The sequence below is a fragment of the Lepidochelys kempii genome, chromosome 6, assembly GCF_965140265.1.
Source record: "Lepidochelys kempii isolate rLepKem1 chromosome 6, rLepKem1.hap2, whole genome shotgun sequence".
NCBI lineage: Eukaryota > Metazoa > Chordata > Testudines > Cheloniidae > Lepidochelys > Lepidochelys kempii.
Window position 1 is genome coordinate 75,703,177 of NC_133261.1, and position 24,773 is coordinate 75,727,949.

Sequence of the window (24,773 nt, forward strand, 5' to 3'; positions counted from 1 at the left end):
TGATGTGCTATACATTAATGAATAAGTTTTAATCCCTAGACAAAATCTCACTATATGTAACAACAACTTTTGGTTTCAAAGAAAGAGTTCTATTTTTAAAAATGAGCTTAGTGTTTTTCTATCCTTCTCTTCTATCCACTTCTCAAGTGCATAAAGTTTCTCCCTTTGATGAAATTGAGTCATTTGAGTTTACTGAGGAAAGAACTGGCTCTGCCAGCTAGAAGTATTTGAACTGAATATACTATGTATTTGAGTTACTTTATTTTGTATGTACATTTGCTGGCTGCCAAAATCCTATTTAATAAGGTTCGTTTGAGTGGAATAGTAGTTCATGGGTTTTTCCGTTTCATTTTACTTATCTAGCAGCTGCCACAAAACTCCAGCACAAGAGCAGGCAAGCATCCTTTTCCAAAACTGCTCATGACCTCCATCAAGTTACTTATGGATCTCCAATAACCATACAGTAAGAGGAATGCAGCTCAGGTCCTTTCGCTTACACTAACCACACTGAATGCCTAGTCTCTGAAACATACTTGATTCTTTCCAGTTCTCTGACTGTATTTGCTACTAGTCTGTCTAGGAGTCAGACTTGAAGCCAAACACAGGGCAAATAATTTTACAAGTAGCTAGGTTGACTCCCACTTATATCAACTTTTAAAACTGTTTATAACAAACTCCATAATAGAACTTGATTGCATTACAAGGTAAATGGAACTGCATGTGGTCGTTTATTGGCAACACTACTCTTTTTCATCCTGACTTGTTAGTCTTTTCTAGAATCACTCATTCATTTATATAAATGAAAGAAGAGAATCTTCTCAAGCTGCTCGGTGTTAAGCAAGGTGATTTAAATTAAAGGTGATTTAAATTCAGGTTAAAGGTGATTTAAATTCAGATGCAGTACACAGTTGACTGTTCTCCACTCTATGAACATTCTGTAGAATTAAAATTATAGGAACACCTGGTTACTTCCATTAGTGGCTCTATCTGTAAACCATTTTTAAGCTTTATAAGGAATAATTGTTTCAGGGTGAAGCAAACATTTTCAGGGACTTAGGTCATGTCCCAAATATTTTAATTTAATGAAAGAGCTCAACAATGTAGCTATTCTTAAAATATCCGTTTCAGTTGCTTATTTTTTTTTTGCTTTTATAGTTCATTTTGTTTCTCATTGCCTGCTAATGCCATAAGCAGTAGGACCCATATACAATGGATATGGTTGTCTGATATCTAAAACAATTATTTAAAATTTGACTACTATACAACTGAAGTAAAAATTAATCCTGATATTCATCTCTCTTCTGAGATTTAATAGCCATTTTCCAAACTGCTAGACCAATAAATGTTTTATAACGAGACCTTGATGGGTGCTATAACATAGCCAAACTGAGGCTTAAAGTAATATATAGCTGAAACTCACTCTTTCCAACTGTCCTTGGAATAAGAGGGCTGATTAAACATTAAGTTCACTCTTTCCATCTGTCCACACACACATTAAAGTTAGATTTTAATAAACTTGAAACTTAAGCAGCCACAAGGCAGCATAAAGGGAAAACATCAGTTATCTTATTATGGTAGACCTTTATAGCTAGGAAACATAAAAGCTAGAAACTAATACTTGTTCAATCTGTATATTTTGATCTACATGATTGAGTTAACACAAGGTGTGAGACAGGAAGTAAGCAGTTGGATCTTTCTGACAAGTATAAAGAAGCTTTCAGCCTTTCAAAAGTAAATTGTGGGTAGTATATTGACGAGTACTTTTTTTTTTTTTTTGAGATGTGAGGAATGGTCTGTCTTTACTAATTCCTAAAGTGAGGCATTATCTGCTTCCCAAAGTAATCTTGCTTATATAAGAGCCAAGCTGGAATATATCAGGTCACCTGTTTCAACAGCAAGTTTCTGAAGGACTCATTAGAATACCATAGAATTTGCCCTCTAAGGGCTTGTCTTCACTATCAGGGTCAATGCTGCTACAATCAATGCAGCAGGTGTCGATTTAGCGAGTCTAGTGAAGACCTGCTAAATCAATGACAGAGCGCTCTCTCTCTGTTTCTCTCCGGTCAACTCAGATACTCCAGCGCCCCGAGAAGAGTAAGGTAAGTCGACCAGAGAACATCTCATGCTGACACAGCCCAGTGAAGTCACTGGGGTAAGTCAACCTAAGCTACGTTGACTCCAGCAATGTTATTCACGTAGCTGGAGTAGCGTAACTTAAGTCAACTTACCCCAGTAGTGAAGACAAGTCCTCAGTGTAACAAACCTCTGAAAGTGGAGAAGAGGGAATTACCTCTGGTATTTCTCCCTAGATGTACAAACTGTGGTTTGATAGGCTTAGCCTTTCTTCCGACAGCATAATATATTGCATTAACTGTTGGTTTAATTACGCTTAGCACAGTAATTGATATTTGTAGACAACTCTTCTGTAGTGACTGAGTAAATAGAAATTTTCCAGATTATCTCCTTTCATAATGTCTGGAGGGCTTGATGTCGTGTGAAAGGAGGGAATTTAGTCCTTGAGGGGGAAGTGAAGTCTTACGTTGTGAAAACTAAGGCACTGGGTAGCAAATATAGTGGCAGGATTCCGGTGAAACTTTAGAAGCGGAATATGGATTCTATACCTTTCACCTTCTCGGAGATAGAGGCACCTGTCTCCATTTGGTGAGACTCCTGTTAGTTGCAGTTTTCTATTGAAGGCTATTTCAGGCTCAATATAAAAAACAATGTTATTTGGCATGGTTTCCTCCTCCCCGTAAGTGAGGGCATCTGTCCCCAGTTCTGACAGTGGTATGCAGAACCATCTTTGGGGTGCTGCTAAACTAGTCCAGAACACGGAAGTAGCAAATGTGTTTTTTTGGGGTGTTTTTTTTCCCCTGTCTGCAGTTGATCTGGGTATGGCATTGTTTACTGCAGATGAGGTTCTAGCCACAGTGTTATCTCGTGTTTTGCTTGGAGCTGGCCATAAAGGTGACCTGACAGAAGTTCATTTCATAGCCATAGAACCTCCACCAAGAATGCCTTTCCCCTGCTCAGTTACTGCTAGTATAATGTGCGATCTGTAGTTATTGTCTATTGTTTGTCCAGTTTGGGGTCCTATACATATCCTTGAATAGGCTGTGACCCTGCCATCTCAGGGACTGTTTCTCACTCCATACCTCAGAATAATAGCTGCCTTCAAAGAGGATACTTGCACTAACAGAAAACAGGGTCACCACCTGGCAGCAACAGGACTGTAGGAGTGGAGAGTCAGTGGATATGGTACACGTTTCTACTGAAGATTATTCTTACCTACTTCAGAAAAATTCCACCATCTCATTTAGGCATGTTCTGAACGACCCTTTTTGAGAACTTGGATGGAAGGAGAGAAGGGAGAGCTACGCTGCTGTTAGAGCTCATTCCATCTACTGGACACACATGTAAGAAGATCTGGATATTACTGTGATGGGTGATTTAGGCACTTATAAAATAATTTTGCCAAAGATGTCACCAGTGATCTTTCTGTTATGTAGATACGGGGCAGAAATTTTATTTTCAAAACTGAGTTTTACATTTGTTGTTAAACAATTTGTAATTGTCTCCTACCTAATCTGTAAAATGTGGATGATAATGCATACCTACCTCCAAAGGGTGTTCTGAAGATTAATTACTAATTTTATTAGAGGAAGGGCAGGTTGAGATTCAGACTGAGGTGAGAAGAGGACTGATATTCAAGAGGCAAGGGTTCTTGACATTGCTTCAACCTTTCTATGTCTTTAGGCCAGCCACTTAATATTTCAGTGTTTCAAATCCACACCTGTAAAATATTGATAATTTTTCCCTTATCTCACAGGAGTATTGTGAGGATAAATTCATTAATGAATATGAAGTTCTCAAAAAAAACATATATAAAATCAGACTTTAATATTAAACATTTATATAGCACTTTACAGATTCCAAGTACTGTACGAACATTAAGTAAATCAGCCCTTTACATAGTCACAGGCTGAGATTTCTAAAGCAGTCTAGCCAATTTAAACAAACATCCTCCATTAACTGAAGGAAGATGCTTTGAAAATCTCAGCCTCAGTGGCTACTGGGCCTGTGATTGCATAAGGATTACATGTAGCAGACTGCTCCTAAAAGCTACAGTGACCTCAATATCCAATTATTTCATGTTGAGTTGGACCCTTTAAGAAGGAAAATGGGGGGTTTTTTTAAATGTGTGTAAAAAATTTAATGCGTAAATTGTTGCTGGAGTATGCTTAATTTAGAAGTGGTTTTCCAAGAGTGGGGAGAAAGATAAATAAGCAGTGAATTTGCAGAAGCTGAAATATGTTTTTAATAGGGCTGCTGATTAATTGCAGTTAACTCACGTCAACTAAAATAAATTAATCACAAATTAAAAAATTAATCATGATTAATCGCAGTTTTAATCGCACTGTTAAACAATAGAATACCAATTGAAATGCATGTTAGGCTTCAAAGTATCCATAGCAATAAGATAAAGGTCAGGCAAGACATAAATATTTTGGATGTTTTTCTACATTTTCATATATATTGTATTCTGTGTTGTAACTGAAATTAGAAGTCCTACTTCATGTTCAGCCAATCCCTAAGACAAACAAGTTTGTTTACATCTATAGGATGTAATGCTGCCCTCTTCTTTTTTACAATGTCACCAGAAAGTGAGAACAGGCATTTGCATGGCATTTTGCAAGGTATTTACATGCCAGATAAGCTAAACATTCTTATGTCCCTTCATGCTTCAGCCACCATTCCAGAGGACATGCTACCATGCTGATGATGCTCATTTTAAAAAAATGCTTTAATTAAATTGTGACTGAACTCCTTGGAGGAGAATTGTATGTCCCCTACCCTGTTTTACCCGCATTCTGCCATGTATTTCATGTTATAGCAGTCTCGGATGATGATCCAGCACACGTTCATTTTAAGAACACTTTCGCTGCAGATCTAACAAAACGCAAAGAAGGTACCAATGTGAGATTTCTAAAGATAGCTACAGCACTCGATCCAAGGTTTAAGAATCTGAAGTGCCTTCCAAAATCTGAGAGGGACAAGGTGTGGAGCATGCTTTCAGAAGTCTTAAAAGAACAACACTCCGATGCAGAAATTACAGAACCCAAACCACCAGAAAAGAAAATCACCCTTCTCTGCTGGTGGCATTTGACTCAGATAGTGAAAATGAACATGCGTCTGTCCACACTGCTTTGGATTGTTATTGAGCAGAACCTGTCGTCAGCATGAACGCACATCCCCTGGAATGGTGGTTGAAGGATGAAGGGACATATGAATCTCTAGCGCATCTGGCACATAAACATCTTGCGACTGCGGCTACAACAGTGCCATGTGAACACCTGTTCTCGCTTTCAGGTGACATTATAAACAAGAAGCAGGCAGCATTATCTCCTGAAAATGTAAACAAACTTGTTTGTCTGAGCCAGCGGTTCTCAAACTGAGTTGGGACCCCAAAGTGGGTCTTGACCCCACTTTAATGGGGTCACCAGGGCCAGTATTAGATTCACTGGGACTCAGGCCTGAAGCCAAAGCCTGAGTGCCTTAGCCTGGGGCTGCAGGGTTTGAGCTGGGCCTCCTCCCCCACTACCCCTGCCTAGGTCACATAGTAATTTTTTGTGTCAGAAGGGGGTCATGGTTCAAGGAAGTTGAGAACCCCTGGTCTGAGCAATTGGCTGAACAAGAAATAGGACTGAGTGGACTTGCAGGCTCTAAAATATTACATTGTTTTATTTTTGAATGCAGGTTTTTTGGTACATAATTCTACATTTGTAAGTTCATCTTTCATGATAGAGATTGCACTACAGTACTTGAAATAGGTGAATTGAAAAATAGTATTTTTTTTACAGTGCAAATACTTGTGATCAAAAATAAATATAAAGTGAGCACTGTACACTTTGTATCTGTGTTGTAATTGAAATCAATATATTTGAAAATGTAGAAAACATCCACAAATATTTAAATAAATAGTATCCTATTATTAACAGTGCGATTAATCGCGATTAATTTTTTTAATTGCTTGACAGCCCTAGTTTTTAAAGACTGGATCACTCGCAGCTGCCGCTTTCTGTGGTGTTTTTTGTGTGCTTGCATCCTGCCTTTGTTCCTGGGACACTGTCAACTTAAATAATTTTCAGACAAAACTGTAACTTGTTTTTTAACAATTGTTATCAGAAGTAACACCTTCAATTACTGTAACTGAAATATTGAGAAAATACTTTTGTTTATGCATGTGACAGTGAAACCAACTATGAAAGGTCCTGATTCCCTTGTACAGTCAGTTTCCTCTTCTGTTTTTGTGGGATTTTTTAAACAGCAAATGTGATTTGCTGAGAAAAGTCTGAGAAAAGCGTTTGACAAAACAGCAAATGTGATTGTAAAACCACACAAATAGACTGAGGATGTCTGGGCCATACGTAATATCCAAGACTGCTTTTAGTTCATTTTGTCTTAGTGGACTGGATTTCAAGTTGATTATGTCCTCTTAATTATCTTCTACAAATTATATATAGTGTATGAATCATTTATAAAATATGTATCCACCACTTTTAAAAATGTGTGTGTATATATAACTTCGGTGTATTTATTTGTCTCTGAAGTCTGATTTTTTTTCAGAAGGTTAATAAATAATGTCACTCTACACACACACTTGCTATGCTTTGAGCCTAAAATTACATCAGGACCTGATTCAGTAAAACCCTCTGTCTGGCTTCCATTCCATACTACATGAGCCACCAATCGATATATTTTTGGGTTAATGCATAGTCTTGGATGGGCCTCTGTGTGCAAGCCAGGAAAGTGTTCTTTTGAGTTTTTGGTTTTGTTTGTTATTGAATCTGGTGCACAGTCAGGTAGGAGCCTTGAGTTAAAATGAACTAAATTGCACTAAAATGAACTAAATACAGGCTCAAATTGTGCTAGAGTTGCTTGTGACTTGATGGTAAAGAACTGAACTCAGTGTTTTCGCTAGAAATTAAAGGCAGTATCAGCATTTTTAAGGTACTAAAAAGGAGATTTCAGCGAGCGAGTGGATGTCTTGCCTGACCTTTATCTTATTGCTGTGAATACTTTGAAGCCTACCATGCAAAGGATTTTGGAATGCTGAATGAGATTCCTTAACGTGTGGTGTGATATTCATCATCCTCAGCAATGTACCCAAGTATTTTGTGATTCTAACAGGTAAAAAAAAACCCTGCCTGAAAGATGGATAGCAATAAAACATCAATGATGTTGCCTCTCTCCTTCCAGTCTCATGTATCAAGGTGGTCCCAAAAGGGCTTGTACCACGACTAGCACTGTTAAGTGTACTTGTGAATGAAGTGAAGGAGACCATGGATCTGGAAATGATTAAATCCATAACTGACAGGTGTAGGGAGCATAGTAAATACAGAAAGAACAAAGTGTGTTTGAGCTTCAGGCAGACTAATGTGAGAGGAGGTTTAATGTTTTTTTTTTAAGTTATTCAAAAATTATATCCTTAGGAGAAAATTTGATTCTTGAGGCTGCTCTTCACCCTAATAGGATAGTTAAAGGAGAGAAAATTCAGACTGAGGCCACCAAGATGATATAAGGACTTAAGGAATACTGAAAGAAGGTAAAGGGTCACTGACAAGTCAGATTTGGCTCAAATTTGGGGATTTAAAAAACCTTAGAACAATAAAAGTATTCTCATGATTAAACAAAAAATTAATTCCTGCAGGAACTAGTTTTATTTTAACAAACAATATTCACTGACAGTTGGGTACACTGGGTCTGGCCATTGTGCAAGTATGTGTGGGCAAGCGGGGAGAGCAATACATGGAGCCTACCCACCTGCTGCAAGTCCCATGCATGGCTTTGTCACAGTCATGGTTCCTGCACCTGAGAAAGCACATGCACTGTTCCTCTCTGTGTGCCTGGTGGTGCAAATCACCCAGATGGGGCAAGGAAGAGGCAGTGGCCATGCTTCCCCTTTTGTATGGGGTGAGGGTAAGTGAACTGTGGGTAGGACACTGGACGAGGACTCAGGAGATCTGGATTCAATTTCCAGCATGGCTACTGGGTAATCTTGGGCAAATTGCTTCCCTCCTGGTGCCTCAGTTTTCCCATCTGTAAAAGGGGATAACAGGACTTACCACCTTTTGGAAAGCATTTTAAGATCTGCTGGTGCAAAGCACTGTATAAGAGCTAGGTATTGTTATATCATCCCAAAAGGTTGAGACAACCTCACCGTCTCTGCACCTGTCACTGAGAAAAAGATTGTACCTCAGTGCAAGGCTCTGCCTACATGGCACTTTTTAGCCCAGTGTTTGCAACCATCCCTTCATCTTCATGCTAGCGCATGCTAATCTGAAGGTGACCATTTAGAAATGCCCTTAACCAATGAAAAACTTGCAAGCCTTTTTACATTGTTGAAGCCAAGAGAAATGCATGTAAGAAATAAATGTGTTTGTTCTGTCCTTGTGACTCCATCACAGGTCTGCTGAGTTTCCAGGTAAAAAAGAGGAGGCGGTTAACTTCCAATGCTGCAAAATCAATCTGGGATCCAAAGTCCTATTTTGTCATCAGTATTACTGATTCTGCAGGCCAAATTCTGCCCACCTTTAAACTCTTATAACACCTTTCTCTTCAAATTATGCCGAGTGACACTTGCACAGTCCTTTGTTTTCAATACGATTGTGAAGCTGCAGTGACAGAATTTTTCCATGCAGTTGGAAGATACGTAATTCTGTTGTAGATGCTCAAAATAGACTCCAGCTCAGCTCATCCCTCTTAAATCTGTTGCCTGTGCACAGCTAACAGTAAAAATTAATAAAAACTTTGCAATGCAGGTAGGCCCGGATAACACTGAAGGATACACAGAAGGGACACAAAAAACACTGAAAGATACACGAAAGGAATAGATTTCAAGTGTCCCTTTTTTTTTATCACAGCTGCACTTTGAACTGAAACTTTAAAGATGAGTGTAGCGAAGATAGGTGACTACAGGTATCAGAAGAGCAACAATATGAAAGGTGGGTGAATTATTTACATTGAATGCTACTATGAAAACAAGTAATGGGAGAATGTTTAAAGGCACACACTTCACCTAGATATTAGAATACATATACCCCCTGCAGCCTGAGGAGGGTCTCTGGGCTAGAAGGGGAAAGAGGGCTCTGTGGCTTTCAAGGTCTTCCCCCCAAGCCACACACACACACCTCATGGGAGCTCTGATTCCTTGTGGGTGTGGGATGGGGGACAGTAGTTAGAGTGTGGGCTTCCTAGTTGATTGGCTGGTTTGAGGGGTGAAGTGCAAGCCCATTGGCTCCTGCACACACACAGGTCAAATAAGCCCTTTCCCCCTGGGTCAGGCACTATTAGGTGCCCAGATCAGGTCCCACTCATAGGATTAGAGTAGGACTGGATTTGGGGTCTGCTGTGGCTATTGTGAGAGTCACCTTTTAGGTACTAGGAAGGAATTTTCCCCTCACTGCCAGATTGGCTGGCATGAGGTAGAGTTTTTGGTTTTGTTTTGGGGTTTTTTTTTGGTGGTTGTTGTTGTTGTTGGGTTTTTTTTGCCTTCACAGCAGCCAAGGAAGATGGTGGGGTAGATTAGGAAGAAAAGTTCAAGTAGTTGCAACTTGGGAGGTGTCCAGTGCAGATACTCAATCAGTGGTGAGGCCAGTTCCCAGGTAAACCAGAACTGGAAGTGGAATAAGGGAGCAGATATTCCTTACAGAAGCTGGGGAACAGGGTTGGGACTCCTAATGCCTGGTACAGTGAGTAGACAAGCCCCTTTCCACAGCCTCTTAAGACTACAAGAGAGTGGACGGTTGACTGCTGTGCTCCATCAGGTGGAACATTACAGACAGAGGAATACTGCCTAGTGAGCTGCAAAGGTTATCTTATTTACCAAAGGTGCTTAGAGAAGGGTTGGCCACACACACAGAGGAATCCAGGTTCCTTACTAGATGTATTATATTGGGCTAAAAATTACCAAAAGATCCTTTCCTAAATGTAATATCCATGGTTGAGATTTTTAAAGGGGCCAAGTGGAGTTAGGCACCCAAATCCCATTGAAAGTCTGTGGGAATTAGATATGTAATTCCCTTAGGCCCCTTTGGAAGCTTCATACTGTAGTTCTATGATAGCACTGAGATTCTACTGCAGAAGCTTCTACTCAATTAATTAATATTTTTAATTTTTCCTACTGTTTGCATGCTCATAATGTGTATGTACATGGCTTTCTTTTCCACTTAGATTTGCTCTGCACTTTACACAGATTACAAGGGCCTCATTTGACTTACTCTGACAAACATATTGTTGAGACACTTAGTGCTGGCAAAAAGTATATGTATTATTAGCACTTTCAACTCTTTCATTGCATCAACTAATTATTTTTATCACCAGGCACCTTCCTACTGGTAAGAGGTCATCTGGCCTGAATGGGACTGGCCAGATTTCTGTGCTTATTAGCCTCTGAAGTTTATGTTGTGATAGAAGTTACTTTCTCCAAAGCCTTATTAATCTAGGCACAATAAGAAAAATACAGCAGGATTATACAGAATCAGCCAGATTTCACTGAAAATACACAGTATAAAAAAATTCAGTATTTAGATTTTCTGCTTTTAAAAAATGGAATAAAATGTCTACAGAGGTTTTAAAGCTCTTTATGCAAAACTTTATCCTAAGTACCAGTACATGATACCAAAGGTCATACTCTGCTCTCACCCCACCACCAGCCCCGGATACATGAAGTACCTTCTTTAGTAGAAAGAACAGGAGGACTTGTGGCACTTTAGAGACTAACAAATGTATTTGAGCATAAGCTTTCATGAGCTACAGCTCACTTCTTCGGATGCATGCAGTAGAAAATACAGTGGGGAGATTTATATACACAGAGAACATGAAACAATGGGTGTTACCACGCACACTGTCACCAGAGTGATCAGCTAAGGTGAGCTATTACCAGCAGGAGAGGAAAAAAAACCTTTTGTGGTGATAATCAAGGTGGGCCATTTCCAGCAGTTAACAAGAACCTGTGAGGAACAGTGGGGGTGGGGAATAAACGTGGGGAAATAGTTTTACTTTGTGTAATGACACATCCACTCCCAGTTTTTATTCAAGCCTAAGTTGATTGTGTCCAGTTTGCAAATGAATTCTAATTCAGCAGTCTCTCGTTGGAGTCTGTGTTTAGTAGCACACACAACAAAAGAGAAAAACAATGAGGAACTCTGTCTCTTTCTCCTTTGAACTCAGTATTATTAGAAAAAAGTATGGATTTTCTACAAAATTAGCCTATCTTTCCTACTTAGTTTGAGTATTTTATGATAGGCCAAATATACCCATTAGAACTCATTATTTGCTCTATTACTATTGTCTTGCAATAAATTGTTAATAGATACATCATTCATTTTTCCTGCCTGAACTTTGTCTTTTCTCAGTTGCACTCTTGTTAGGGAACAATTATAGTTTCAAAGATGAATTGCTAGCATGATTTAAGAACTGTTTTTTCCTTTAAATAGAGTTCATACTACCTGCTTCTTTATGTATATTTAACACCTTGCCTATAGTTTGTGTCTGCATACTTTTACTGCCTAATATTTCTATCATGTTCCAAGTCAGGAGTTCAAATAACCTATGTAAATACAGGTATATTACTACAATAATAGGGTGTTTTACTGAGAATATTAAAACAGTTTATCATCATCACCATTGAAGATGAAATGATCTCTGTTTCTACTATAAACTATGTTCCTGTAAACTGGGAAAGTAACTACCTGCTTTCTTTATTCTTATGAATCCTTTTTTTTAAACCAGAAACTTAAACTAATGCTAGATTTTGTGTGTGTTTGTGTGCATACGCACACTTCATTTAACTTCTTTACCGTAATACACTGTGGCCCCAAACGCCAGTGCAACAAAAGTACAGCTATGTGTTGGATTGTGTCAAAAAATTCTTTGCCCTGGTTTGGTAGAGAACAAGCAATGTTAATCTATTACTAGAATTGCATTAACATTTTATATTTGTACAGTATCTTCCATCTGAGGCTATCAGTGCAATGCGACACAATGCCGCTTCCCAAGCAGATTTTCTTCTTCTGGCTTCTGTGGGAGTCGTCATCCCAGCCCCTGAACACCGGGTTATGTCCAGTCCAAATGAAGCTTGCAAAAACTGGATAGTGAAAAATTCACACCCTTTCGTTCTATAAAAGCACTACTCCATATCCTTATGTCCAGTCTTTCAGGTAGCTGTAGTTGCAGGACGTATTCTGCATTAAGAATGGTCGACTGGCAGTCTCCTCCAAGTGATCATCACCCAAGACTCCAAGTTTGGCATGAGCTCCAATAGTCAGGTAGGATTACTACTCCCCAACCATTAGGCTGACCCAACTGGAGTGATTCTAATAAATGAGAGCTTGAGCCTGTCATAAATATAAAGGGAATCGTAAACCCCTTTGAAATCCCTCCTGGCCAGGGGAAAGCTCCTCTCACCTGTAAAGGGTTAAGAAGCTAAAGGTAACCTCGCTGGCACCTGACCAAAATGACCAATGAGGAGACAAGATACTTTCAAAAGCTGGGAGGAGGGAGAGAAACAAAGGGTCTGTGTGTCTGTCTATATGCTGGTTTCTGCCAGGGATAGACCAGGAATGGAGTCTTAGAACTTTTAGTAAGTAATCTAGCTAGGTATGTGTTAGATTATGATTTCTTTAAATGGCTGAGAAAAGAATTGTGCTGAATAGAATAACTATTTCTGTCTGTGTATCTTTTTTGTAACTTAAAGTTTTGCCTAGAGGGGTTCTCTATGTTTTTGAATCTAATTACCCTGTAAGATATCTACCATCCTGATTTTACAGGGGGGATTTCTTTATTTCTATTTACTTCTATTTTTATTAAAAGTCTTCTTGTAAGAAAACTGAATGCTTTTTCATTGTTCTCAGATCCAAGAATTTGGGTCTGTGGTCACCTATGCAAATTGGTGAGGCTTTTTATCCAACATTTCCCAGGAAAGGGGGGGTGCAAGTGTTGGGAGGATTGTTCATTGTTCTTAAGATCCAAGGGTCTGGGTCTGTAGTCACCTAGGCAAATTGGTGAGGCTTTTTACCAAACCTTGTCCAGGAAGTGGGGTGCAAGGTTTTGGGAAGTATTTTGGGGGGAAAGACGCGTCCAAACAGCTCTTCCCCAGTAACCAGTATTAGTTTGGTGGTGGTAGCAGCCAATCCAAGGACAAAGGGTGGAATATTTTGTACCTTGGGGAAGTTTTGACCTAAGCTGGTAAAGATAAGCTTAGGAGGTTTTTCATGCAGGTCCCCACATCTGTACCCTAGAGTTCAGAATGGGGGAGGAACCTTGACAGAGCCACAACTTTCCTAAAGTTCCAAGTTGTTTGGGTACACAGTTTTGGTTGATTCTGTGTTAGAGACTGGCAACAAAGAGCATTTATTTATTTATGCATAAATGCATTTTTTCTGAGGGGCTCATCTCCATAGGATCGGAGCACCTCACAAACATTAAGGCACCAGATTCTAAAACTCCCTCATGTTTAGGAGTACCTTACTCGTCCACCCTCCTTCAAAGACCTTCCTGTGACAGTGTGTCCTCTGTGAGGAAGACTACACCAAGTTTCTCCCAGATGTCTCCACACTGCTCCTTCTGTTGTTAGATTGTGCAAGAGTACTCCCAGCCACTGCTGGTACGGGATGAGAGACTCAAACTTAGATCCCTGTGTGGCTGGCCCAGAGTAGAACTTTTTAAATTGACCATCAGAGCTGGTTAAATAGGGTTCAATTAATGGACTGCTTTTCTCCAAAATAGCAAGAAGCTCAACATGAGTAAGGATACTTTGAAGAAAATTATGTGGGTGTATGCAAACCAGGATTTCTGGAAAAACTATCTTGTATATAAAAAAAAGTTTGTTATACTGTATTAAAATGTATATTATTAACTTTTTTGTTTTTTCTTTTCCCCCCAATTTTCCCATTTTTTTTTAATTTTATTTTTTAACCTGATTTCATCCCGGTTTTAATGTTTGGAAAATAACCACTGAAAAATTCCCAGATTTTCAGTTTTTATTTGTAAAAAAAAAAAAAAAAATGCGGAACACTACTGATACAGCGAAGTGTATGCTTAACTTTCAGTATTCACTTTACTCATCATGGATGTCAGTGAGACTTAAGCATCTGCTTAAAATGAAGCAGGTGTTTATGTGCTATGCTGAATAGGAATGAACTTAAATGCTTTGCATTGGGTCTTAAATGTTCACTGTTCTCAGCACTGTGTACACTCCATAGTCACAGATGTTTCAGTTTTAATGGTGTCATTTTAAGCTTCACGGAACTTTGTAGGTTTTTAGTTCAGATGTGCTTACTTGCAAATGCAATGTGTCAGAGTAAAGTCCACTAGTCCAAGAACACACAATGAAATCATGAAGGTGCACTTTTGCTGGCCTTCCAATTTTGAGATAGGGCTGAGCTGTTCATCTGGACTTCAGCAGCAGGCAAAGTACAGTTCCAAAGAATTAGCTCACTGATTTGTGCTCAGCTATTTCTTTCTCAGGTTTCACTTGAAACGAGAGGTAAGCTGTCTGCCGAGTACTCTTTTATTTAGTTGTTTTCTTAATAATTTATAATGCAGAGTTTTCTCTTAGATTTGACTAGGCCAGTAACAGTTACTAATCTAGGAGTCAGATAACCCAGGGAGAAGGGCAAAATGTGACTATGAAAAAGTCTTTATTTAACATATTGAATTCTGACTGCAAGATACACCTTGTGGTTTTATTTAGGGAAAGCCTGGTTGAAGGGGAGCCCTTTTTGCTTTGTTTATTCAAGCCCCAAATCCACAGGTTGGTTTTCTTCACCTGACCTCAGCCTGCCTAGGGTGACCAGATGTCCCGATCTTCTAGGGACAGTCCCAATATTTGGGACTTTTTCTTATATGGGCACCTATTACCCCCCACACTCTGTCCCGGTTTTTCATACTTGCTGTCTGGTCACCCTAAGCTTACCTGACATGTCCCTTGCAGCCACAGGTGGAAGTTTATACAAATATTATAGTCCAAATGTGCTAAGTGAGCTCTGGTGCCTGAAAATATTCTCAGCAGTTAGTACACCATGCTATCTAACACTGCTTCATGCATAGACAGCAAGTGGAGCTGGTGTTTTGTATGTGCTAGCTCTTCCTTCTGTCCCCTCGTGCCAGTACAGATCAGGTTCAGGGAATACCAAGCATCAGATCTGATAAATGTGAAACATGCTTTTAAATTTAAACTTTGTCATTACATTATTTTCTGTCTGTTTTTATCACCCGCAAAATTGTGTTATGTCGCATTGAATGATATGGTGTAAAGGAACGAGACGAGTTGTATTCTAAGTGATGGGCCACAGTGCTACACATCATAAAAATGATCTGTCAGAAATGCAATGTGACACACTGAGAGAGCAGGGAATGTGAGAGGCGAAAAGCCTGTTTTGGCACAGACTGGCTCTGTTGAAAGCAGGTGTTTCGGTTTTGCCTTCAAGAGTTTTTTTCTGCAAGTAAAAAATCATTTAATTTTAAATGTCAGTCTGTGTTATGTTTTCAGTGTGTATCTCTGCAGAGGGATCGACTTAGAAGAAAGATGAATTTGAAAAGTTCAGTGGGATTTATTCTGCTTTTACTCTTTAAATGTGTGGTGTGGACAAGTGCTGAAGAAGCTGTGGTGCTTGCTAATGCCCACCTTCTCTCTCCAGGAGGCTACCAGAGACTGAGTAACAACAATGAGAAAGGTACTCAGCAAGAGAGGGAGTGGCGGGGATGTATGCACTATTTTACTTTATAGCCTTTACTATCTTTTTTTTCTATGGCACTCACTACAATAGTCTTTGAGTACTTCACAAACATTGATAGGCATCTGAAGGTCAAAGACTGTATTTAGTAATAAATGTTCATATTACTAGTTAGAACTTCTATAATGCCTCTTATTCACAGATCTTGAAATATATTAAAAGTCTAAAACCACTTTACTTACAAAGGATTTTAGTCTCTATCTCTTCCCAGAATGTGTTTTCTTCCAAACGCCTTCTTGGTGTTCAGTTCTTTAGTGTCCCTCTGGTCTGCTGATGGTTTCAATTCTGACAGGCTTCAGTGTATTAATTGATCTTTCCCCAAGGAAAGGAAAGACCATAGACGTTTAGTCAGTGGAAGGTCTGTTAGGGACTTAAGGAAAGAAACCTGGGGCCCAGATGCTGTGAATTATGTCATCATCTCAGAACACTATGCAACAGCAGGTGGAGGACTCTTGATAATCTGGAACTAGAGTTTACCGGAAACCAAATTCTCCTTGTTGGAAAAAGGAAATGCTTTCTGGGAAAAGCCATCCTTGTGAAGTACTCATATTTTGGGTTCACAAAGACATCCTTTTGTTTTGTTCTAGAGAGTTGGGCAAAGGGGGGTCTTTTCTGAACTCTCACTTTGACTATTTAGCTGTAGGCAGATTTTTCCTGTTTGGTGTTTGATAAGTCTTTGGAAAACATGGCTCACCTGAACTATCTCAGGAGCAGAGTTCTCCTTTTCATAATAACCAATTAAGTTCAATACACCGCACGCTAATTCCTATCAGTCTGTCAAAACTCTACAGTAAGCACCAACTAAGGACTGAAAACCCCAGTTCTGTAGTAGTCTGTTATTGGTGCTCTGTAGATATTTTTCACAAACATTGTCAAAGTATCTCACTGAATATAATATAAATAGTATTTAATGTAACTGGGTTCCTTTCAACTCTGTTCAGAGAATAATAGTATATCTGTGAAGTACTGTCTATTTTAGTTCATGTCTGAGTCTCTGATTAATGGAATAGATACTAAATATTATCCTTCCCTACAAAAGAGGAATTGCTGAGATGTATAAGCATGCTTTTTAGCTCAAAAACCAGACATTGTGGGTTAGTCTCAGAGCTGCTTGAAATCAGCCTGAGTGTCACCAAAGGTTCCTTTGTTGCCTTAATAGAGCCTTATCAGTGATTTACTTAAAACTTATTCAGAAAGGGTGAAATTCACCGCTCTGCAGAGGGCCAGCCCAAAGTTTATGTGCCACTTTTATCCCAGCTAAGCCCTTGGCAGCATACAAGTCCCGCTTCAGCCCATAGATTTTCATATTTACAGTGTAGTGAAAAGAAATAGTTTTTTCATCTATTTTCCTGTTATCTATGTTAAATATTTTGTTAGCTCCCCTCTGATCTGTATCTATAAAATACTGGGAATAAATGGCCACACCCGGATGTAGTTCCATGAATACAACACCAACTAAAATCAATTATCCAAAATCAGTGTCAAGATCTAGCCATTTATAAATGAAATAATCTGTTTCTAAAGTGAAAAGAAAAGGAGTACTTGTGGCATAAGTACTTGTGGCATGCTCAAATTTATTTGAGCATAAGCTTTCATGAGCTACAGCTCACTTCATCGGATGCATGCTCAAATAAATTTGTTAGTCTCTAAGGTGCCACAAGTCCTTCTTTTCTTTTTGCAAATACAGACTAACACAGCTGCTACTCTGAAACATGTTTCTAAAGTGAATTTCTAGGTTTGCCACTTTCTTCTATACGTCTGCATTTGTGAAAGTTGTGCAAATATTCCCTTCATAAACCAACACTGGACATAATCATTAGAATTTAATATAAATTATCTTTTTTGCCAATTCTACATGTATTCCTATCAGTAAAATAGGATTGCATTCCTGCTATAGAGTTTGGGTAATGATTAGATTATAGAGGGGAGATTTTCAGAGACCCAAAGGGTAGCTAAGTACCATACAGTCATTGAAAGACAATGGGAGTTGGGCAAGTAATTTCTTTTTTTGCCTTTGAAAATCTCCCTCACGATCTTACGGGAACATTCTGTCCTGACCATCTGCTGTACGACTTCCATTGATTTTAGTGGGTGTCCCATGTATGGACTGAAGTCAGTATGTGGCCATACTATGTCCTTGTCAAATACCGTTAGGACAATAATTCATTCATTCTGAGGTTAAAAGTACAGAATTTTGAGAGGTTTACAAGTTGAGCAGAGTAAAATGTTAAACATACTTTTCTTTCCCGCCCCTACAGAATATGCAAGGGATTGTTATGAGATTTTTCAGCACTCTGAAGGAAGTGCCAAGGATGGTCTTTATGTCATTCAGCCAATGAAAGATCCTATTGTTGCTTACTGTAATATGGAAGATGGTGGGTGGACGGTAATTCAACACATTACAGCCAATAGCACTGTGGACTTTGATAGGATATGGCATGACTACAAGTATGGATTTGGCTCAGTTCATGACAACTACTGGTTAGGGAATGAATATGTGTATCAGTTAACTAACACGTCAAGGCCATATACACTTAGGGTCAAACTCGTAGACCTAAATGCCGAAATCAAATGGGGAGAGTATGAACCATTCAAAATTGAAGATGAAGAGTCTCAATACAGGATCAGGCTTGGCCTATACAAAGGCAATGCTGCTGACGCCCTGACCCAGGATACAGAAGCATATCTCCATGATAATCAGAAGTTCACTACAAAAGACAGAGACAATGATAACTATTTTCAGAATTGTGCCAAACTAGAGTACAATGGCATTCCAGGTGGAGGGTGGTGGTATGATGCTTGCGCTGGAGCAAATCTAAACCGCAGGAATGTTATATACTGGCAAAAAGACTGCAATAAGGAACATTTGTGCAAGTTTGCCTGGATGATGGTCAAGCCCACTGACAATGGCCAGTGTCCTAACAAGGCTTGTCGTTGTGAAAAAGATGAATTGTAGATAATATTACTACATTATGAGGTGAGACAATAAAATCAGCTTCCAAAACTCTTTTCAAATGTTTTCTTGATCTCCTGAGTGGACTCCATTGGTTCAATTTTTTTCTAGTCTATAGCATAATTACTTTCTGTGATTATTTCTTCTAGAAACTCTGAAACTAATTTCAAAGTAAAGATGAGCTCATGCTACAAAATTCAGGGACAGACTTTGAACATTCCTAAGTTTTTCCCAGGGTTTTGGTTCCACTTATAGCAGAGTTAAAGTCAGGTGACAATTTCAGATCTGGATCTGGATTCAGATCCTGAATCTCTTCCAAAGTTCAGGGACATTTAGATCGGGGTGGGGGTGGGAGTGGGGGGTAGTACATTCTTCTCTCTAATTCAGACATCAGCTGATTAGATGTACTCATTTTGGACTCTTCTGGTACCAAATAATAAATGCACTAATAAGTATGAGCAATTATTTCAATGATCACCATTCACAGCACAGAGAGGGAAGAATAAATGATAGATCTGTGTGATATCCTGCCTGAAGACAAAGACTCAGGTTTAGTTAGTGTTTTGTTCCTTTTATTAATGATCTTGAGGAGAGAAGTAAACAGCAGATTCATTAATTCATGGATAGCCTATGTGAATCCTAGATTCATTATGACTAAGGCTGTCAATTAATTGTAGTTAACTCACGCAATTAACTCAAAAAATATTAATCGCAATTTAAAAAATTAATTGCACTTATAACAATAGAATACCAATTGAAATTTTTAAAATATTTTGGATGTTTTTCTACATTTTCAATATTGATTTCAATTACAACACAGAATACAAAGTGCACAGTGCTCACTGTATATTATTATTTTTTATTACAAATATATGCACTGTAAAAATAATAAACAAAAGAAATAGTATTTTGCAATTCACCTCATACAAGTATTGAAGTGAAATCTCTTTATTGTGAAAGTGTAACTTACAAATGCAGATTTTTTTTTGGTTATATAACTGCATTCAGAAACAAAACGGTGTAAAACTTTATAGCCTACAAGTCCACTCAGTCCTACTCCTTATTCTGCAGTCACTCAGACAAACAAGGTTAATGCTTTCTGCTTCTTATTTACAGTGTCACCTGAAAATGAGAGCAGGCATTCGCATTGCACTTTTGTAGCCGGCATTGCAAAGTATTTATGTGCAAGATATGCTAAACATTCATATACATCTTCATGCTTTGGCTACTATTCTAGAGGACATGCTTCCATACTGATGATGGGTTCCGCTTGATAACGATTTGATTTGACAAAACGCAAAGAAGATTCCAATGTGAGATTTCTAAAGATAGCTACAGCATTCGATCCAAGGTTTAAGAATCTGAAGTGCCTTCCAAAATCTGAGAGGGACGAGGTGTGAAGCATGTTTTTAGAAGTCTTAAAAGAGTAACACTCTGATGCAGAAACTACAGAACCCAAACCACCAAAAAAGAAAATCAGCCTTCTGCTGGTGGCATCTGACTCCGATGATGAAAATGAACATGTGCCAGTCCACACTGCTTTGGATCGTTATCAGGCAGAACCCATCATCAGCATGGAAGCATGTCCTCTGGAATGGTGGTTGAAGCATGTTAGGTCATATGAATTTTTAGCACATCTGGCACGTAAATATCTTTTAATGCCAGCTACAACAGTGCCATGCGACCGCCTGTTCTCACTTTCAGGTGACATTGTAAACATGAAGTAGGCAGCACTATCTCCTGAAAATTGTAACCAACCTTGTTTGTCTGAGTGATTGGCTGATCAAGAAATAGTGGACTTGTAAACTCTAAAATTTTACATTGTTTTATTTTTGAATGCAGTTTTTTGTACATAATTCTACATTAGTAAGTTCAACTTTCATGATAAAGAGATTGCACTACAGTACTTGTATTAAGTGAACTGAAAAATACAATTTTGTGTTTTACTGTGCAAATATTTGTAATAAATAAATATAATGTGAGCACTGTACGCTTTGTATTCTGTGTTGTAATTGAAATTAATATATTTGAAAATGTAGTAAACATTCAAAAATATTTAAATAAATGGTATTCTGTTGTTTAACAGCGCGATTAATCGCATGATTAATCGCGATTCATTTTTTTAATTGCTTGACAGCCCTAATTGACATGAATCTGCTAAAGATCTTCCTACATATTCACAATTCAGTCCTGCCACTGTACAAGTTTCATGCTCAAAGAGCTTGCAAGATTGGGACTACAGCCATGACTGTCATCTACTAACCATGTATAGTACATCCAGTAATGGGACTAGAATCAGGCAGAAACGCAGGCCTCTACCAAGTGATTTAAAGAAACAGCTCAACTGCCTCGGCCATAAGAGAGGACTGATATGGAAATGTGCAGATCTGACATATTGTATCCAGTAGAGGGCGGCAACGTACATATATGTGAGTCAGAATATTTTCTTCTTATGTAAGTATTCATATTTGCATTTGACATATACATGATTGCTCATTTTCATGTGTCTTGCAAAGTCACCCACTGTGTGTGTGTGTGTGTATGTGTTCATATGCAGTTGCTGTGTTTACAAGATGCATATTGGTGATCACTGCATCGCAAAGGGCAGCATCAAGCCTTTGCTTTTCATCTGTAGTAAGAGATATTTCAATACATAAAACTGTGTCTTTCTAAATCTTACCTCACATGGCTTCTCTCCCCCGTTAGTTCTTTCCCCATTCCCTTTTTTATGAGCCCCAATAGGACTAAATATCCAACAAAGGGTATTTGTTTATTTTTAATAGACTAGCCAGAGTTAATGATCTTATCAGCCTTTCCATTAGAAAGTCCTATATTCTGGGTTTACAACACCTATAAAATTCTCTCCAGGATGAAACTTGGTGATCAGTTTTAAAAAATTGAAAACAAAATGGTAATTTTTGAGTTGTTGCAATGCAATGCAAAAAAAAACAAAAAAAAAAACTTTACACTGTTACCTATATTTCTCTGTTTATTTCTGTGTTGTAGTCTTGCTTCATTTTTAAAATGAAATTTTGCAGGATATTATTCCATTATAAAGACAATGTTAAGGGTGTTGCTTCTCCCCTAATTCATGATATATTTCTAGCCTTTTCTTTTCTTCACATTACAGTAACTCCTCACTTAAAGTTGTCCCGGTTAACGTTGTTACATTGCTGATCAATTAGGGAACATGCTCATTTAAAGTTGTGCAATGCTCACTTATAACGTCCTTTGGCAGCCACCTGCTTTGTCCACTGCGTGCAGAAAGAGCAACCCGTTGGAGCGAGCTGGTGGGGGTTTGGAACCAGGATGGACCGGCAGCCCCCCTATCAGCTCCCTGCTCCCCTAAGTTCCCTGTGTGGCAGACGCCCAGCAGGCTATCAATTGCCAGGTAGTTCAGCTGTCCCTCCCCACTACTGTGAGGGGAAGGGGGGTGCTAATGTCAGGGTGTCCCCCTTCCCCCCACACCTTTACTTCATCTCCACAGTGCGGGGGGGGGGACGACACATGGCAGGGCTCAGGATAGAGGGAGCTTTCTGGCAGCAGCTGCTGTCTCAACTTGCTGATCTACTTAAAAAGGCAATGTACTTAGGGTGGGATCAGAGTATTTAAAGGGGCAATCCGCATCTCTCTCTCACACACACAGTGTGTGTCTCTGTCTCTCTCTGCCATGCTGTCTCCCCTCCCTCCATTTGTGCTGCCTTGTAGAGTGTAAGGCTACATTAACAACAATGTGTTAACCCTTGAGAGCTCAGCCGAGTGCTAGTTCATCATTTAGCAGCAAGACATTCCCTGGGAAATATCCCACCCTCTGACTTCACCACCTCAGTCAAGCTTCACAATCATCATTGCTGTGTACAGTATTAAATTGTTTGTTTAAATCTTATACTGTGTATATGTGTGGCAGTCTTTTGTCTGGCGAAAAAGAATTCCCTGGAACCTAATCCCCCATTTACATTAAGTCTTATGGGGAAATTGAATTCACTTAACATCGTTTCGCTTAAAGTAGCATTTTTCAGGAACATAACTAGAATGTTAAGCAAGGAGTTACTGTATTGTGATATGTGGATATCTGGAGACCATTTTTGTGGATCGCAGATGGATATGGATGCAAATTTTATCTCTAAAGCCCTGCAAATCTGTGGATATCCGCTTTATATCTGCAGATCATTTTTGCAGATCGCAGATGGGATGTGGATACAAATTTCATATCTGTGCAGAGCTCTAAGTATTAGCCTTATTTCACATTTGCTAGCTTTGGATGACGTTACTCAACTTTGACATTATTTAAACACAGGCATTTTTCTTGTTATGAATATGAAATATAATGTTACTGAATGAATATGAAATATGATATGTCTATAGAAATTTGTTCATTAACAGTCATTAAACAATTTTTAAATTAATCACTTTAAAAATATAAAGAAAATTATTTATCTTACATCAATCTGGAAAGTTCCTGTTTTCTTGTGCATATGAATAGAATTGTCTTTACTCAGTCCTACTCTGCATCACCAAAATATCTATTTGTTAGTTTTTATTATTGTTTTATGCAAGACATCAGTGTAATAATTAGAAGATCTTCTGTATTACTTTGGAGTTTTCCATTAAAGATGTTTACTCATTAGAGGTTGGCAACCTTCTGCTTTTCAATTTAAAATGGAATCTTTTCATGGAATTTCTTTAAAATGTTAGAAGTGTCACATACTTTCCATGCATATTAACGTAAAGAAAAGAAATTACAGCACCTTTCAGGAGGATCCATAGGGGATAATTAGAGAGATGAGAAATAGACTGTGAAATGAAGTAGCTAAGCAGTAAGAATTATTTTTCACCATGTAATGCAAAAGAGACCAGGAATTAAAAGCATAGGTGAGGTCTGCAGGAGATAGGTTAATGTAACTCACATGCTTATATTGCAGTATCTGATGTTCAAATAAAAGAAGTAATGAAGAGGAGAGATAGATTATAGTTGAGTCCTATGTGCATATACACATGCAGAAAGTGGGCCATGGCAATTTGGGAAAGACCGGAGGGGTGTGGTAGCTACTAGATATGCTTAGTGGCTGTTTCCAAAGCTGTACATAACAGTTTCAATTAACGGCAAGCATTCTCATAGGTTCCACACTTTCACCGTCTGTGTACTGGAGCTCAAACGAAAAAAAGGTTACAAGTATGGGCATTAGAGACAATACTGTGAACTCAGTGGTTGGTTGATGTAGGACCAAGAGATGTCTGCTATGAGGGCTGGCTCTCAGTACCTGTACTGCTTTGGAATAGGCTACAGATTCCCTTGCTTGCTAGAAACTGAGGAAACAGTCAGCTTTTAGCTCAGGGACTGGAATTCCTGCTGCCTGTAAGGATCTCTGTATTATTGTTTTGCTAAAAAGAGTCTTGAAATGTTTGGTGGGGAACTGTGAGGTTGCCATTCTCCTCTGGCTCTGGAGAACCCAAGTCTCACACACACACACATGTTTTTGAGGCCACATTATAGAGACTGAGAAATCATCTCTGTGAGAAGATTAGTGGGCATCTAGATGTATTTGTGTACCAAAGTATAAAAGTGAATATGTTGTGTCAGAATCATGCAATTAAGTGTATGTAACAGCAACAAAGTGGGGAAGTCTGTATAAGGAACAACAGATTTACCGCCTAATAATTTTCATAGAAATCATAAAAAACAGAATAATAGAAATGTAGGTCTGGAAGGCATCTCCAGAAGTCAAGTCCAGCCCCATGTGCTGAACCAAGTATGCTTAGGTGTTGGTCTAATGTCTTCTTAAAAACCTCCACTGATGGGTATTCCGCACCTCCCTTGAAAGCCTGTTCCAGAGTTTAACTATCCTTAGAGTTAGAAAGCTTTTTCTTATATCTAACCTAAATCTCCCTTGCTGCAGATTAAACCCATTATTGCTTGTCCTTCCTTCAGTGGACTTGGAAAATAATTGATCACAGTCCTCGTTATAAAAGTAAAAGCATTTCAGATATTTTAAGATAGTTATTAGGTCCCCCCTCAGTTTTCT

General features: G+C 38.7%; 1 protein-coding gene across 1 annotated transcript; it reads left to right on the plus strand.

Moving 5' to 3' along the window:
- Positions 1-14,441: 14,441 nt before the first annotated feature.
- LOC140913872 (fibrinogen-like protein 1) lies at positions 14,442-18,801 on the plus strand. The gene is made up of 3 exons (XM_073350682.1): positions 14,442-14,548; positions 15,554-15,737; positions 18,056-18,801. Exons 2-3 carry the CDS (start codon positions 15,590-15,592, stop codon positions 18,751-18,753), a joined length of 846 nt encoding a protein of 281 aa, XP_073206783.1. The 5' UTR covers positions 14,442-14,548; positions 15,554-15,589; the 3' UTR covers positions 18,754-18,801.
- Positions 18,802-24,773: the final 5,972 nt, after the last annotated feature.